The 13,888-nt window shown below is 47.3% G+C and overlaps 1 protein-coding gene across 3 annotated transcripts in view; it reads right to left on the bottom strand.

The window, feature by feature from the left end:
* Positions 1–667: 667 nt before the first annotated feature.
* Positions 668–13,888, bottom strand: part of SLC28A1 (solute carrier family 28 member 1) — a 46,900-nt gene continuing 33,679 nt past the window's right edge. For 2 of the 3 annotated variants that reach the window (XM_015252515.3, XM_006198415.4), the window contains exons 12-18: positions 8,569–8,699; positions 7,360–7,528; positions 7,036–7,233; positions 3,939–4,020; positions 3,071–3,169; positions 2,824–2,935; positions 1,876–2,552 (exon numbers count right to left, since the gene is read on the bottom strand). In XM_015252515.3, the coding sequence (XP_015108001.1) occupies positions 2,480–2,552; positions 2,824–2,935; positions 3,071–3,169; positions 3,939–4,020; positions 7,036–7,233; positions 7,360–7,528; positions 8,569–8,699 (864 nt within the window). In that variant the 3' untranslated portion in view covers positions 1,876–2,479. Of the gene's footprint in view, positions 707–1,875; positions 2,553–2,823; positions 2,936–3,070; positions 3,170–3,938; positions 4,021–7,035; positions 7,234–7,359; positions 7,529–8,568; positions 8,700–13,888 lie in introns of those variants that run through there. The other variant, XM_072950846.1, reaches the window with a different exon arrangement.

Raw genomic sequence — 13,888 nt, 5'->3', positions numbered from 1 at the left:
ATACTAAATCTGGGATAATCTCATCTTGAGATCCTTAACCTTATCACATCTGTAAAATCCTATTTTCAGCTAAGGTCACATTCACACATACTGGGGGTTGGCACATGGACATTTCTTTTGGGGGACACAACTCAACCCACTACAACACACATGACATTTAGTCATCATGTCTCCTTAGGCTTCTTGGGGTTGTGACAGTTTCTCAGACTTCCCTTGCTTCTGATGACTGGTCAATATTTTGTAGATTGTCTCTCAATTTAAATTTGTCTGATGTTTTTCTTATGGTGAGACTGGGGTTATGGGCTTTGGGGAGGAAGAACACTGAGGTGAGGTGCCCTTCTCAACACAAGATATCAAGGGTATATGCTATTAACTGGACTTACCACTGATGAGGTTAACCATGACCACCTGGCTAAGGAAGTGTTTCCCAGGTTTCTCTACTGCAAAATTCCTTTTCCGTCCTCCCACGTCCGCACTTGTACTCTTTGGAAGCAAGTCACTAAGCATAGCCCACACTTAAGAGGTGGGGAGTTAGGCTCCACTCCTTGAGCGGGGAGCATTTGCATAAATTATTTGAAATCCTTCTATTGTCCTTGCAATTTTGCATGCATTCTCTCCTAGGAAAGGCAGGTTTCATGGATTCCAACCAGAGTTCTATGGCCTTTACCCCGTTCCTCTTAGAGAATCTGAAATTCAGGACAACCATCTGAGGAGAAAAGTCATTGAAGAGTTTTCATTACCAGAAAATACTATAGGACAGAGCTATTCACAGCATGAACTGGTGTGGTCCACATCTGTTTATAGGTCTGTAGTAATGTAAGTATAGATGTTGAAAGTGACATTCAGAAACTGCATAGCGGTTTCACAGAGTAATCTTTTGTTTGTTGAATCTAACAACAAGGAATTAGAGCTTGTACGTTATATGCCATCATCATTATTATTATTATTAATTATTTTCCTCACAATTCACCTGTATTGTCTTTTATACAAGTACTGGTCCAGGACAGATTGGAGGGAAATGGTCAGAGAGTGGGAGAAGCACAGAAAGTGGACCCCTCTGTGTGTAGCCTCACAGAGGCCCTGGGGTTCCAGGCTGCCCCCTCCCCTCACCCACACGGCACATGACCCTTGCTCCCCAAAATGAGAGTGCAGCCTGGGCCACCAGTAGGCTGCTGTCTGGGCCTCATCTTGCTGAGCTCAGGGCCATGACCTTCCCTGCAGGGCATACTGTCACCACCCCTACACACACACACCCAGGCAGGACAGCCCCCACCGCCATGCACCCAGGGCCAGCATTCTCCGGCTGCTCTGAGCCTGTCTGTGGTCAGCTCTGTGGGCAGCCAGAGCCACCCTGCTTGGGGGAGGTGTGCTGTCACCAGGATCTGGGCATCCAGGCTTTTCCATGAGTAAAGACCGTTCAATTTCTTTTGCTGGTGATTAGGCACGTGCAGGGCCCAGCAGAGAGATTCCACACCACACAGCTTGTGGAACTGGATGGCAGGCGTTCAAGTCCTGCCTCTTCCTCTTCCCATCTGTGCCACGTTGGGCGACTTAACCTCTCTGGGACTCTGATTCCTCAACTAGGGATAGTAACAGCACCTGGCTCACAGGGTTGTTGCACGGATTGAGTTAGAAAGTATGAAGCACTGAGAGCAGTGCGCTGACAGAGTGCCATGTAAGCATCTGCAAGTAGCACAGCTGTGTAGGCTAAAGCAGTTTGAATTATTAACCAACATTTCCCAAATTATTTTCCATGGAAGCCTCAACTAGGTGATGCTTCCATCAGAAAGGTTCTCACAGCCAAATCTCGAAAACATCTGCCAGCATATCCGCATTAAACCCTGACGAGTCCACAGCAAAAAAACAAACAACCACCACCACAACAAAACCTAGCTTTATTTAGCCCAGCGTCTTCCAAACCTAGCGGATCCTGGAAACCTCTGCATACCTCGTGGGACAGTGTTCCACAGGACACCAGTTTGGGAAGAGCTATGGGTGAAGGCAGTGAGGGGAGTCTCTGAAAGTAGAGGAAGGGTCTCCAGGAGAGGCTGTCTGGGAGGGGGTGAAGCCACAGCAAGACCCCGGTGCCCAGAGAGCAGGAGGCAAGGGGGCAGCTGGAATGCCAGGGCTGAGGGCCGGAGAGCAGAAGGGAAGGGCAAATCTGAGGGCCCCAAGTCAGGAGGGATGGAGATGAGCAGGGTGCTATTTGGATGCAGAGGGGAGAGAGGAGGCAGCAGCAACCCTGAGAATTTACATTGTGGGAGGGAGGAGATGGGAGAGCAGAAAGGGGGTGAGGAGGGAGGAGTATCCCTCATTTACTTACAGAATCACTCTGCCCAGTCACCCTTCCCCCCTCTGTGACTGGGGTGGGTCCAAGCCCTGTGGTTTCCCCAAGCCAGGGGCTGGAGAGGGAAAGATGAGGACAGCTGCTTCCTGGCGAAGAATAGCCCCCAGAAGGCACAAAGATGTTCTATCCCCACTATGCACAGATCGTGTGATTGTAAAATCGACAGCAGTTTTCCAGGGCTGTTAGGCTGAAATCTGGGCTGGTGCTGAAAAGAAGCAAAGGCTGCAGTCTGAGTTCCAGGCCTGGCTCTGCTGGCCACTAAAGGCTGTGCAACTTTGGGAAAGTTGCTCCATGTCTCTGGTTCAAACTTCCTCTCCAAGTTTGGTCCTCAAGCTCCACTTCCCCCTCCCGTGGTCACATCAACCATAGCCAGAACATTTCTACCCCTTGCTCTGGTGCTAAAGGCATCCCCTGGTACTCAGGCCTTCTGCTCCCCCTCACCGTCAGTGCACCCGCCCCCTGGCCCAGGCCCTCACCTCTGGAAGACCTGGCGGCAACACTGGTACACTTCAAAGCTGCTGCTGCTGAGGGTTGTGTTCAGGAGGGACAGGCAGTCGACCTCAGCCCCCCTGGGCACGTAGAGGATCCCTGTGCAGGGAAAACAGCTGGTGGGCAGGGCCCACCCCCTCCTACCCCCCAACTCCGCCCAACTGCCTGGCCCTGCACCAGGGCCAGCTAGAGAATCAGGGCTCTGAGTCCTGAACCTGCCAGGCCCGCACTCACCTGCCACGCAGGCATTCACTATGGACACAATCGTCCCTGTGCAGAGTGCCCGGAGCACGATCTGGGAGAAGTCGCTCTTCCGCTGGGGGGCCATGGAGGCTGCAAGAGGACAGGAGTGCTCAGGGCCAGGCCGCAGCACACCTCTCTGCCTACACACTGAGCTTGGGCTGCATCTGCTGGCCCCCTTCCTCTTCTGGTGCCAGAGGGGCAGACCTTGTTCCCCTGATGCTTGTTGACTTTGGGAGTCCTCCCTGGCCTGACTTGGGCCCCTAGGTAGCACTCCACACCTCCCCACACACCATCAGTGGCAGGTGTAGGAAAAGACTGTGAGTTTAGAGTCAGGCTGGCCTGGGATTAAACACATGTTCGGCCACTTATTAGCTGAATGACTTGAGCCATCACTTCACTTTTCCAAGACACAGTTTCTTTCTCGGTAAAATAGAATAAATAGAGTCCCCCCACTGCAGGGGACTATAAGGGGTGGAAATGTTTCTTGAAAAGAGCTGAGAGCTGTGCAGAGCCTTCCTCCCTAGGCCCCACCGGGCCTGCCTGTCCATTGTGGGTGTGAGCACTGGAGACCAAAGCCTCAGGAGACAGGCCACCACCACATCTCCCATCCCTCTCCAGAGCCCTAAGCCAGGCTTGGCCCTCAAGGCCAAGGTGCAGACCTCCTGGGCCACCCCAGCAGCAGAGAAATCATGAAATTCTAGGGCTAGGTTGAGGTGGGGAAGCCTATGGTCATCTTGTTCAGGCCCTGTCTTAGACTAATGGGAGAGCTAAGGCCTGCGAACCCCCAGGAAGTTGTCTCAGAGCCAAGACTGGAATCCATCCCTGACCCTCCAGGATACCAGGGACCCACTGGACTCACTCAGGCCTCCCAGCATGATCCCAATGGAGCTGAAGTTGGCAAATCCACAGAGGGCAAACGTTGTGAGGGTTTCTGCTCTGACCTGAAAATACAGAAGATGAGTGGGGAGTGGCTTCCCTCAGAGGTACTGGGAGCACCCCCTCACCACCCGGCTCCCTGGCCTTAATTTCCCTCAACTCCTTTGTGTCTCTGACCTTTGATGCGCTCGATGCCGCCCCCTTTCCAGGCCTTGCACACCCATCTCTAAGTCAACTCAAGCTGCACCCCCTCACAAACATAGCCCCCTTCCCATCCACCCATGAATCATCTTATCTTAAAGACCAGCCTTCTCGTATGATTCAGGCTGGCTCAATCCTCAGTTCGGCCCTCCTAAGCTCTGTACCCGGGGGCACGTGGGTGAAGGGCCCTTCCCTGAATGCTGCCGTCCTGGGCTTCTGCTCACTGCGAATGCACTCAGGCTGAGGCCCTCGGAGGGTGCTATCATGCCCAGAGAGGGACTACGGCCCAGTGAAGGAAGTGTGGGATTCGGAGCCCAATCAGCTTGGGCTTGTTACAGCCTATTTTTAGGTGGAGCAAGTCTATAGTCTCCTAAGTTCTAGTTTCTGCATCCGGAATGTGGAAATAATAGTACCTGCCTGAAAGGACTGCCATAAAGTTCATATAATGTATAGGAGGTACCAGGCATAGAGAGGGTATTTAAGCAAGGTAATTTTCCTTCCCTTTTGCTCTGAACAGTTGTTTAACTTCTCAGAAATAAGGGTTAAGAGCCAAAAATGAAACAATTGGTGGGGGGGAATGGCTTAGACCCAGATCTCACATCATATAAAATTAAATCTAGATTATTGAAACAAATAAACATCAAATAACAGAAAATATAGGAGAGTAATTATCATAGTTACAAAGTAATGGTATTACCTTTATTTTGGAGAGGAGCAAACTGAGGCTCAGAGAGGTTAAGTAACTGAGAAAGTTCACACAGCAAAAAGGCAGCTGTGTCAGAATTTGAATTCAGTTTTATCTGGCTCCAAAGCTCATACTTTTAGCTACCATATTGTTTCAGGAATTTAACACTTACCAGGTTTTTGGAATGGAGATAACTTTCTAAGATAAGAAATAATAGAAGAAATCACAAAGGCAAAGATTTGGTGTAAATTTTGTCTTAAAAGAAAAACCCCTAAATACAGGAAAAAAGGGAAAAAGACTAGGAAAAATATATGTAGAAAATGTAACAGAAAAGGGTTAATTTCTTTATAACATACAGAGCTTTTACAAGTTGATGGAAAAATATTAAGGTACCTGCATTCTGCTTGCTCATCTATAGTCACCCTCAAGACAGCAGCTCAAGTAATCTTAGAATGTAGACTGTCAAATCTTCAGTAACTTCCTACTGCTCTGTGGCCTGTGCCACTCTCCTACAATTACCACCTGTTCTAACCTCATTTCTCTCAGTTCTCCAAACAAGTGCTTTTCAACCTCAGGGCCTTTGCCTGTGTCTCTTTCTTGGCCTGGAATGCTCTTTCCAACTTCTCCTGGCCCCTTTTACCACACCTCAGGGAGGACTTGTCTGACCAACCCAGTCAAGGAAGACCCCTCCCTGTTTCCTCTTCTTTCCATTGTAGAACTTACCACAAATTGTGTTTTAAAATTTTTTATTCCTTTGCTTTCTTATGTTTTTCTTGTGTCTTTCACTAGATGTAAGTTCTATGATACTAGGGACGATGTCTGTCTAGTTCTCCTTTTTATCCCTGGTGCCTAGCAGAGTGCCTGGCACCTCAGAGGTCTCAAGAAATACTTGCTGAAGGAATGAAGTTCGTGTAAAAAGATCCTGGAGGAGCATATCACCCGTTATCTCTAGAGGAGTGGAGAGTGGAGCTGAGGATGAGGAGTGAGGGGAAACCTGGGCTTTTTACTCCATACTAACTTTTTTTTAAACTAAAGAGCACATTCCTTTACAATTAAAAAAAATAATTTAAAAAGCAAGAAAAGGAGGGTGGATATAGCTCTGTGGTAGGCTGCATGCTTAGCATGCATGAGGTCCTAGGTTCAATCCCCAGTACCGCCATTAAAAAAAAAGGCAAGAAAAAATATTTCATGTTCAAAGTTTCTAGCAACCCAGGAAACACAAATTCAGTTCAAAATTCCTAGTAACCCAGGAAACAAAAATTTAAACAATGAGCTATTATTTGCCCATTAAAGTAGCAAAACTTTTTTTTTTTAAAAGGCTACTCAGCCCTGTTCAGTGTGTGATAAAATCAATGCTCACAGGCACAGCTGGGGCAGTTTCAGTTGCTAAGACCCTTTGGGAAAGTTACTGGCAGCAACCGCTCGGGGATTCGTGCCATGTGATTCAGTCATCCCACATCTGGGAAAGCTCCGGAGGAAATGATCCGAGGAGGGAAAAGTTTCTGTGCAAAATGTTATTCACACACAGACACACAAAAAGCTATTCACTTCAGCATTGTGTATGATAGCCAAATAATGGAATTACATATTATATAATTATATTTATATTTATTATAATATAATTAGTTATAATTAATTATATATTATAATAGATGTTATTCTGGGATAGTGAGATAAAGGGTGATTTTTTTCGTTCTTAATCATGTTATATACAGCTAATATTCTTTGAGAAAGTTTCATTTTAGAAAGTTTTATAGTTTTTAAAAATAAATCTTAACAGAATGAACCAATCCCTAAGCTGAATCTAATATGCTGATGGTGAATGTGGTGGTGAGGTCTCCCTGTTTCCCTCTCTTACTAAGCTCACTGGATGCTCACATCTGTTTCTTTGCAGGCAGGTGTCACACTGGTTTTCCAACAGAAGAGGAAGGTGCAGTGGCTGGACAAGGGCACATGGGATGGTGGCCCATCTACAGGTAGAGCTCAGCTACCTCCAACAGGCAGGTCCCCGCACCTCAGCCTCCTAAAGGCCTTGAGAAAGATGGCAGTGAAACCTGAGCCATCGTGTGGCCCAGGGCAGTAGGATGTGGGAGGCTGAGCACCACCTCATTGTTTCTCAGCCCAGCCCGGGGGCTCTTGGGAGCAGCCGCATTACTCCCTGTCCCAGGGAAGGGACAGGGACGGGGACACTCACAGAGATCCATTGCTTCCTGGAGCCGACCCACTCCTCGGCCCCCGCGAGGCGGCGCTGCTTGTACTCGGAGAGCTCCTGATAGGCCACAAACTCATTTAGAAACAGCTTCACCCCCAGCAGCTCAGCCACCACCGAGCAGTCCTCCCAGGCCACGCCCATCAAGAAAGCCACAGGCCGCAGGATGTAGGAGCAGATGAGCTGAGGCACAAGGCAAGAGGAATTGCTGGGACCAAGGTCAGCCTGGACTCTGTGGGCATCCACCCACTGTCACCCACTGACCAGGGCCACCCCCTCCACAGGCTGAGTGGGCAGCCAGAACTGCACCTGGAAGCTGAGACCTTGGACGTCCACCATTTCTCCCAGCCAGGAGAGGGCAGCGTTGATGAAGGCCAGCACAGCCAGGAAGGCGATCAGGTTGGCTGCGATGTTGATCACGACCTTCACAGACAGGGCGGCCCCATTGCTAGCTGCTTCTAAAAGGTTTTGAGCATCTCTGTTGATGGGATCAAAAGCCATCGTTACTGGCCTGTACCCACAAACAGCAGGGCTCCCCGTACAGACTCAAAGAGGTAACTTGGACAGAGCATTTCAGAACCACCGGTCCTTGTTTTACCTCTGAGAAGGGAGAGAGAAAGGGGCTGGTCCTACCACTAGGATAAGGCCCAGATTTCGGGAATATACGCTGTCCAAGATGGAAACCATTAGCCACATGTGACTTTTGAGCACTTGAAAGAAGGCTGATCAGAATTGAGAAATGTTGCAAATATACACAGCAGATTTCAGAGATTTAGTACAAAAAAAAAAGAATGTGAAATATCTTATTAATGTTTTTTTACATTGATTACATGTTAAAATGACAATATTTTGGATACATTGAGATAAATGAAACATTTTCTTAAAATCACCTGTTTCTCTGTACTTTTTTAAGACAGTTACTAGAAAATTTTAAATTATAGATGTGACTCATTATATTTCTCTAGGGCAGTGATGCTCTGGACTTTCAGGAAGTTGTGAGGTTAGGGCTGCTATTCTATCCCCAAGCACATTTGTTAAAAGTGGTGTCTTTTGACATTTTTTAAGGATTAAATGTTACACAAAGGTTGCTCACTCTTTGACGAAGAGATGTTAGGAGGTGAGTGAAATCAAGGGAAGCACTCACTGTATTAATGTGTGATTGACACTGGGGGGGATAGAGCTCAACGCATGTAGAGAAGGTGGCATGGAGCCTTTTCACGACCCTCCTCAACACACACACACACACACCCCAGGCACATCCCCAAGAACCAGGCCACTCTCCCATGCCTTGACTAGTCCATGTTTCCTGCTGGTCAGAGACTGGAAAATAAGATGTGAGAACTGGAGCCTACATTTCCTCCAGGGAAGCCTCAACCAGGGCAGTGAGCAAAGAGAGGTGGGCTGGGCTTGGTGGAAGACAGCGATGGGCAGAGAAAACAGGACCTGCTGTTGCCCCTGCTCTGCTCCAGTCCCCACCCCCACCCCACTCCCCGCTCTGCAGGCCCTCCTGCTGCTCACCCATAGGTCAGTTTCACTCCTTCCTCACTCCTAAACTTGGACTCCTCCACCTCCGGGTAAACCAGCTTGGAGAGGGCTAAAGCACAAGGAGCAGCCATCACAGAGGCAGCAATTAAGGAGGCAGCATCGATCTGCAAGAATAAGAAAGAGGGTTATAGAGAGACAAGTCAGGAAATGTGGAGGCCAAGAGGTGCAGCTCAGGGCAGCAGGAGAACATGGTACTCTACCCCACTGGTACGTCATCATTGTTGGTACTTCCAGCATCACTATTGATAATAATAATACCTTTTATGTGTAGAGGGTCACAGGCTGTATGCACAGAACCTCATATTTTACCCCCAGCTCTTCTGTAAATCAGGCAGGGCAAGGATTATTAACCCATTTGACAGACAAGGAAACTGAGGCTCCAAAGGGTTAAGTATGACTTGCCCAAAATAACAGAAGAGAAGCAGTTAGACTTATCATGTCTTTGGGCTCCAAGTTTAAGGTTCTTCCTTCTCTTCTAGGCTGACTACTAATCTGAGGGCTGATTCATCATTGGCTGAAGGCTTTGTGATGGTTTCAGACAAAGCTCACAGAATCTGAGAGTTGGGACAGATTCAAGATGTGAGCTAATTTGACCTGGGAGTGAAGGAATGTCCTACCTCTATAAGATCCCTCCTTGAATCCTTACTGTGAGAGGGAACTCACCACTTCAAGGAAGCCCATCATCCACTCCCATGGTCAGAAAGCTGTTTCTAAGGAAACCTGCCTCCTTCAACAGCCAGCTTTTGGCCCTGAGTCTGTCTTCTGGAGCCACGCGGTAGGAGCCCTTCCCAACAAGATGAAGCAACCAGAGCCCCTGGGAATCTCCCTTCCTGAATTTGTATCCTTGCTGTGATCCCAAACCCTTTGCTTCCCTGTTCTCTTCATAGAGATGGGACACTCTTCACCACTGTGTTATTTACCAAATTGGAAAATTAGGTCCAACCCAAATATCTAACAATGGGGGATGGCTAAGCGTTGTCAAGCTGCCATCAAAAATGATGGTTACTAAGGCTTCACAATAACGTGGAGAAATGCCCACAAACTTGCACACAGAGCGTAACCACAATGGTGGAGAAAAAAACAAACCCCACAACTATGCATAAAAAGAAGATCAGAAAGAAACACACCAGAATGGCAACCATCTGTCTGTTCCTGGCTGCTGGGGCCAGAGTGATTTTCTTTTCTTTTGGCTTTTTTGACTATATCTAAATGTCCACAGTGATATATATTGCTTTCATAAACAGAAAAGTAAAATAGACTTATTCTTCTTAAAATTTATAATAAATCAACTGCAGTTCTTAAATTTTAGATAAAAAGGAAAAAAGGTCAGGAGGGGCGTTTAAGCTACACGTTCAGGCTTATAAAAGTAGAGGGCCAAAGAAGCCCACGGAAGTACCAGGAACTGCTGATGAGGAACCAGACCTGGGAGACCCTCTGAAACCCAGGTAATATCCTTTTTCTTCTTCTTTTAAAGCCCTTTTGTTTCCTTTCAATGGTAAGCAGAAACCCCTTAAGACGTGTACAGCATCAGCACCCACCTCCCACACACCCCCATCACTGGCACTGGGTGCACAGGCTCTGCTCCTTGAGGGGATGGCCAGCCTCATGTAGGTGTCCTCTCTGGGCTTTCCGGGCTGGGCTTCGGGACGTCTCTGGCCTCCTTCTCAGGTGCCCAGTTCCAGTGGGCATGATGCCATACCTGGAATCTGGGGATTTTCCCTTCACCAGCCAGGACTCTCCCCTTTCCTCCAGCTTGGAGGTTATATCTGGTTTGTCAAGTCAACTTCCAGTGGGGAACACACCCTGCGGTTGTCACATCCCTGGACAGCCCATTAAGTGGGCCATTCGTGGCCACAGCCTCAGATGCCCCAGGTGGTCATCTCCCGCTCATCTTGGAAAGGGCTGAGTCCTGCACAGGCAGGGCTCCCTGGGACACAGGGTCAGCCCACACGCGGCCTCCCTGCTGCTAGCTACTCTCAGTGCCGGAACATCCCCCAGCCCTTCCTCCAGGCACTGGGTCAGGAATGCCTTCTGTCCCAGCCTCCCAGGACCCACTCCTGCCCAAGACCCTCGTTTCTCTACTCAAAGGTGTCCTATGTGAAGAGGGATAGAGGGAGACACAGAAAACAAACTTACGGTTACCAGAAAGGAAAGGAGGTGGGAAGGGATAAATTGGGAGTTCAAAACTTGCAGATATTAACTACTATATATAAAACAGACAAACAACAAGTTTCTTCTGTATAGCGCAGGGAACTATATTCAACATCTTGTAGTAAACTACAATGAAAAAGAGTATGAAAACAAATATATGTATGTACATATATGATTGAATCGTTATGCTGTACACCAGAAACTGACACATTGTTAACTTTCTCTACTTCAATAAATAAAGAAATTAAATTAAATTAAATTTTAAAAAGAGGGATAGAGGGTATGAGCTCTCCACTTGAATTTTCAAAATGATCTTTACTGAGAAAGGAAATAAATCCAGACAATTACAAAGCATAAAATGGGCTAGTTTCAGAAAGATGGATTTCCTTAATATGTCAGAAGAACAATGGCCATGTCTTAGGTGTTTTCTGTCTATTATTGCATTCAATTCTTAAACTGCTGCAAGGTGGGCAGCAATTCTACCCATTTTATAGATGTGGAAACTAAGCATGTAGTTGACTCTCACGTGGCCCTGCCTGGGACTTCACAGACTGTCCCAGGGGCTCCCAGTCTTGCACAATTGATTGTGGCCACCTGTCAACCCAGCCTGTGTTCACAGCCCAAGGCACACATCTGGATCCCCTTTCACAGTGGTCCTGAACCAAAGGGCTGGGTAGAGAGGCCAGTGTCCGGGGTGAGCAGAGAGAGTTAGTGCCTGCCATAGAGCTTTTGGGGGAAATGCTGAAAAGGGACATGTATGTGGAGGTCACAGTGAAAGTATTCAGTCAAGTGACCCTTGGGACTTCAGACCAGGGAGAAGGTCTAGACCAGTGTTGTCCGACACATATAAAATAACCTGTGATTTAAATTGTCTAGCAGCTAATTAAAACATAAAAAGAAACATGAAATTAATTTTGATAATGTGTTTTATTTAACCCCATATATCCTAAATATTATCCTTCTACCCATGTAATCAATATAAAACTTATTAATAAAATACAGTAATTGTCTTTTGATACTGTCTCACAGCAGCTCTCATTTCAGACTGGCCGTACTCCAAGTGCTCAAATAGCTAGTGGCTACTGTGTCGAACAGCTCAGGTCTAGAAACATCCATATTTTAGCAGAAGGAGGGGCACAGGGCAGGGGGAGCCAAAAGTTCAGCAACAAAGAGAAAGGAGGAGAGAGTAAGGGGGATCTCTCTGGAATTCAGGGGCTAAGGGCAGAGCCAAGGACACAGCGAGGGATTGCTTCGAGGAGGAGAGAGTGGGAGGAAGCCCTGGGGCTGCTGCAGTGGCGGCCAAGAGCCAGGTGGGGGCAGAAGAGGGCTTTTCTGTTACAGGACTGGGGGCCCATCCAGAGGCAGGAGGGAAGAATGGTAGGCTGGGTGCCCTTCACTTTTGGCTAGCTATGGTGGTAGCCTGGGGCTTCCGTGCCAGAGGCTATGGATGGAGACCCACAGCCACGTGGCCGATGCTGGCGGCACATTCTGTAGAGCTAAAGGGCAGTGGGTACCCAGTCCCCTTCGGGGGGAGGCCTGACTGCCTGGGGCTGGGCCTGGATGCTGGCCTGGGAAGGGAAGGAAAGGAGTCTGAATTGTAAGGCAGCCTGTGAAAAAGGGAGAGAGTTCTTCCAGTATTTCAGTCTTAAGTAATGGCAGCAAGGCACATGCAGTAGAAAGAATACCATTCTTCCAACTGACTGTGGGATGCAGAGCAAAGTTAAGACATTTAAAATCTGCCCCCAACCCCTCAAATAGTAGGGCAACATCTCCCCCAGTACACCGCCATGAAAAAAATTTCAGGAACGAAGTTCAGAGTTCCCATTTTTGAAACATCAAATTCCTTCCCAAATCAATTGGTGGTGAGGTGTCTTTGTTGGGGGGTTCTGATGGGCCCTTCCTAGGCCTTGCTGAGACAAGATATGAACCTAGATAATCTCTAAAATTCTAGATGGGAGTGTGCCAGGCCAAGAAGGCAAAGCCCTGGAGCACAAGGGGACTTTCTGAAAAGTCGCACAGCGGCTGCTCTGCCCAGACAGCTCTGTGAGCACGTGGAGCTGAGCCTCCTGGTGTGGCCAGGTGTCCTGAGGGAAGAAGGGACTGAGAGGCAGATTTGCTCATCCCCTAGGCCAGCCCCAGGGACAGAGATGAGAAAGACAGGTGGAATTTGGGTCCTGAGAAGGGGACGGTGTGGGTCACTCTGTCATCCGCAGCGTCATGCACAGCGTCAGGGGAGACTAGGTGCAGCGAAAGGCAGGCTGCCTTCCTCCAAATCCGCACTGAGTTACAGTGCATTGCACGGATGAGCTTACAGCTTCACATTTACATTGTTCTGTGTTTTTTTTTAATATCACAAATAATGTTGGAATTTTGCATCTTTCGACCACTTATGAAAATATTTCTGTATCATAATATTCCTAAACTGGATCAAAGGGAAGGAGTAGTCTTAAGTTGACTGACAGGTGTTCTTCAAAAAGTTTAGAGCAAATTGTACTCCCATCAAGAACATATGAATTTTTGCAAATGATGTGACTGACAAAAGTTTAATTTTCAGAATATATAAACACGCATACTTAATAATAAAAAAAAACCAATTCAAAAATAAGCAGAAGACTTAAACAAGCAATTTCCCAATGAAGAAATACAAATGGCCAATAGGCACTTGAAAAAAATGCTCAATATTGGTAATTATCAGAGAAATAAAATAAAAAATACAATGTGGTATCACCTCACACCACTCAGAATGGCCATCATTCAAAAGTCCAAGAATGATAAATGTTGGAGAGGGTTTGGAGAAAAGGGAGCCCTCCTAAACTGCTAGTGGGAAGGTAGTTTGGTGCAGCAATTATGGAAAATGGTATGGAGGCTCCTCAAAAAACTAAAAATAGACTCACCATTTGATCCAGCAATCCCATTCCTGGGTATATATCTGGAGGGAACTCTAATTTGAAAAGATACCTGCACCCCAATGTTCACAGCAGCACTATATATAATAGCCAAGACATGGAAGCAACCTAAATGTCCATCGACAGATGACTGGGTAAAGAAGTTGTATATTTATACATTGGAATACTACTCAGTGATAAAAAAAATAATAAAATAATGCCATTTGCAGCAACATAGATGGATCTGGAGATCATCA

This window comes from Vicugna pacos, chromosome 27 (genome assembly GCF_048564905.1).
Source record: "Vicugna pacos chromosome 27, VicPac4, whole genome shotgun sequence".
NCBI classification, from domain to species: Eukaryota; Metazoa; Chordata; class Mammalia; order Artiodactyla; family Camelidae; genus Vicugna; species Vicugna pacos.
Note: the sequence above shows the minus strand (reverse complement) of the source record. Positions and strands in the feature narration are given on the sequence as shown.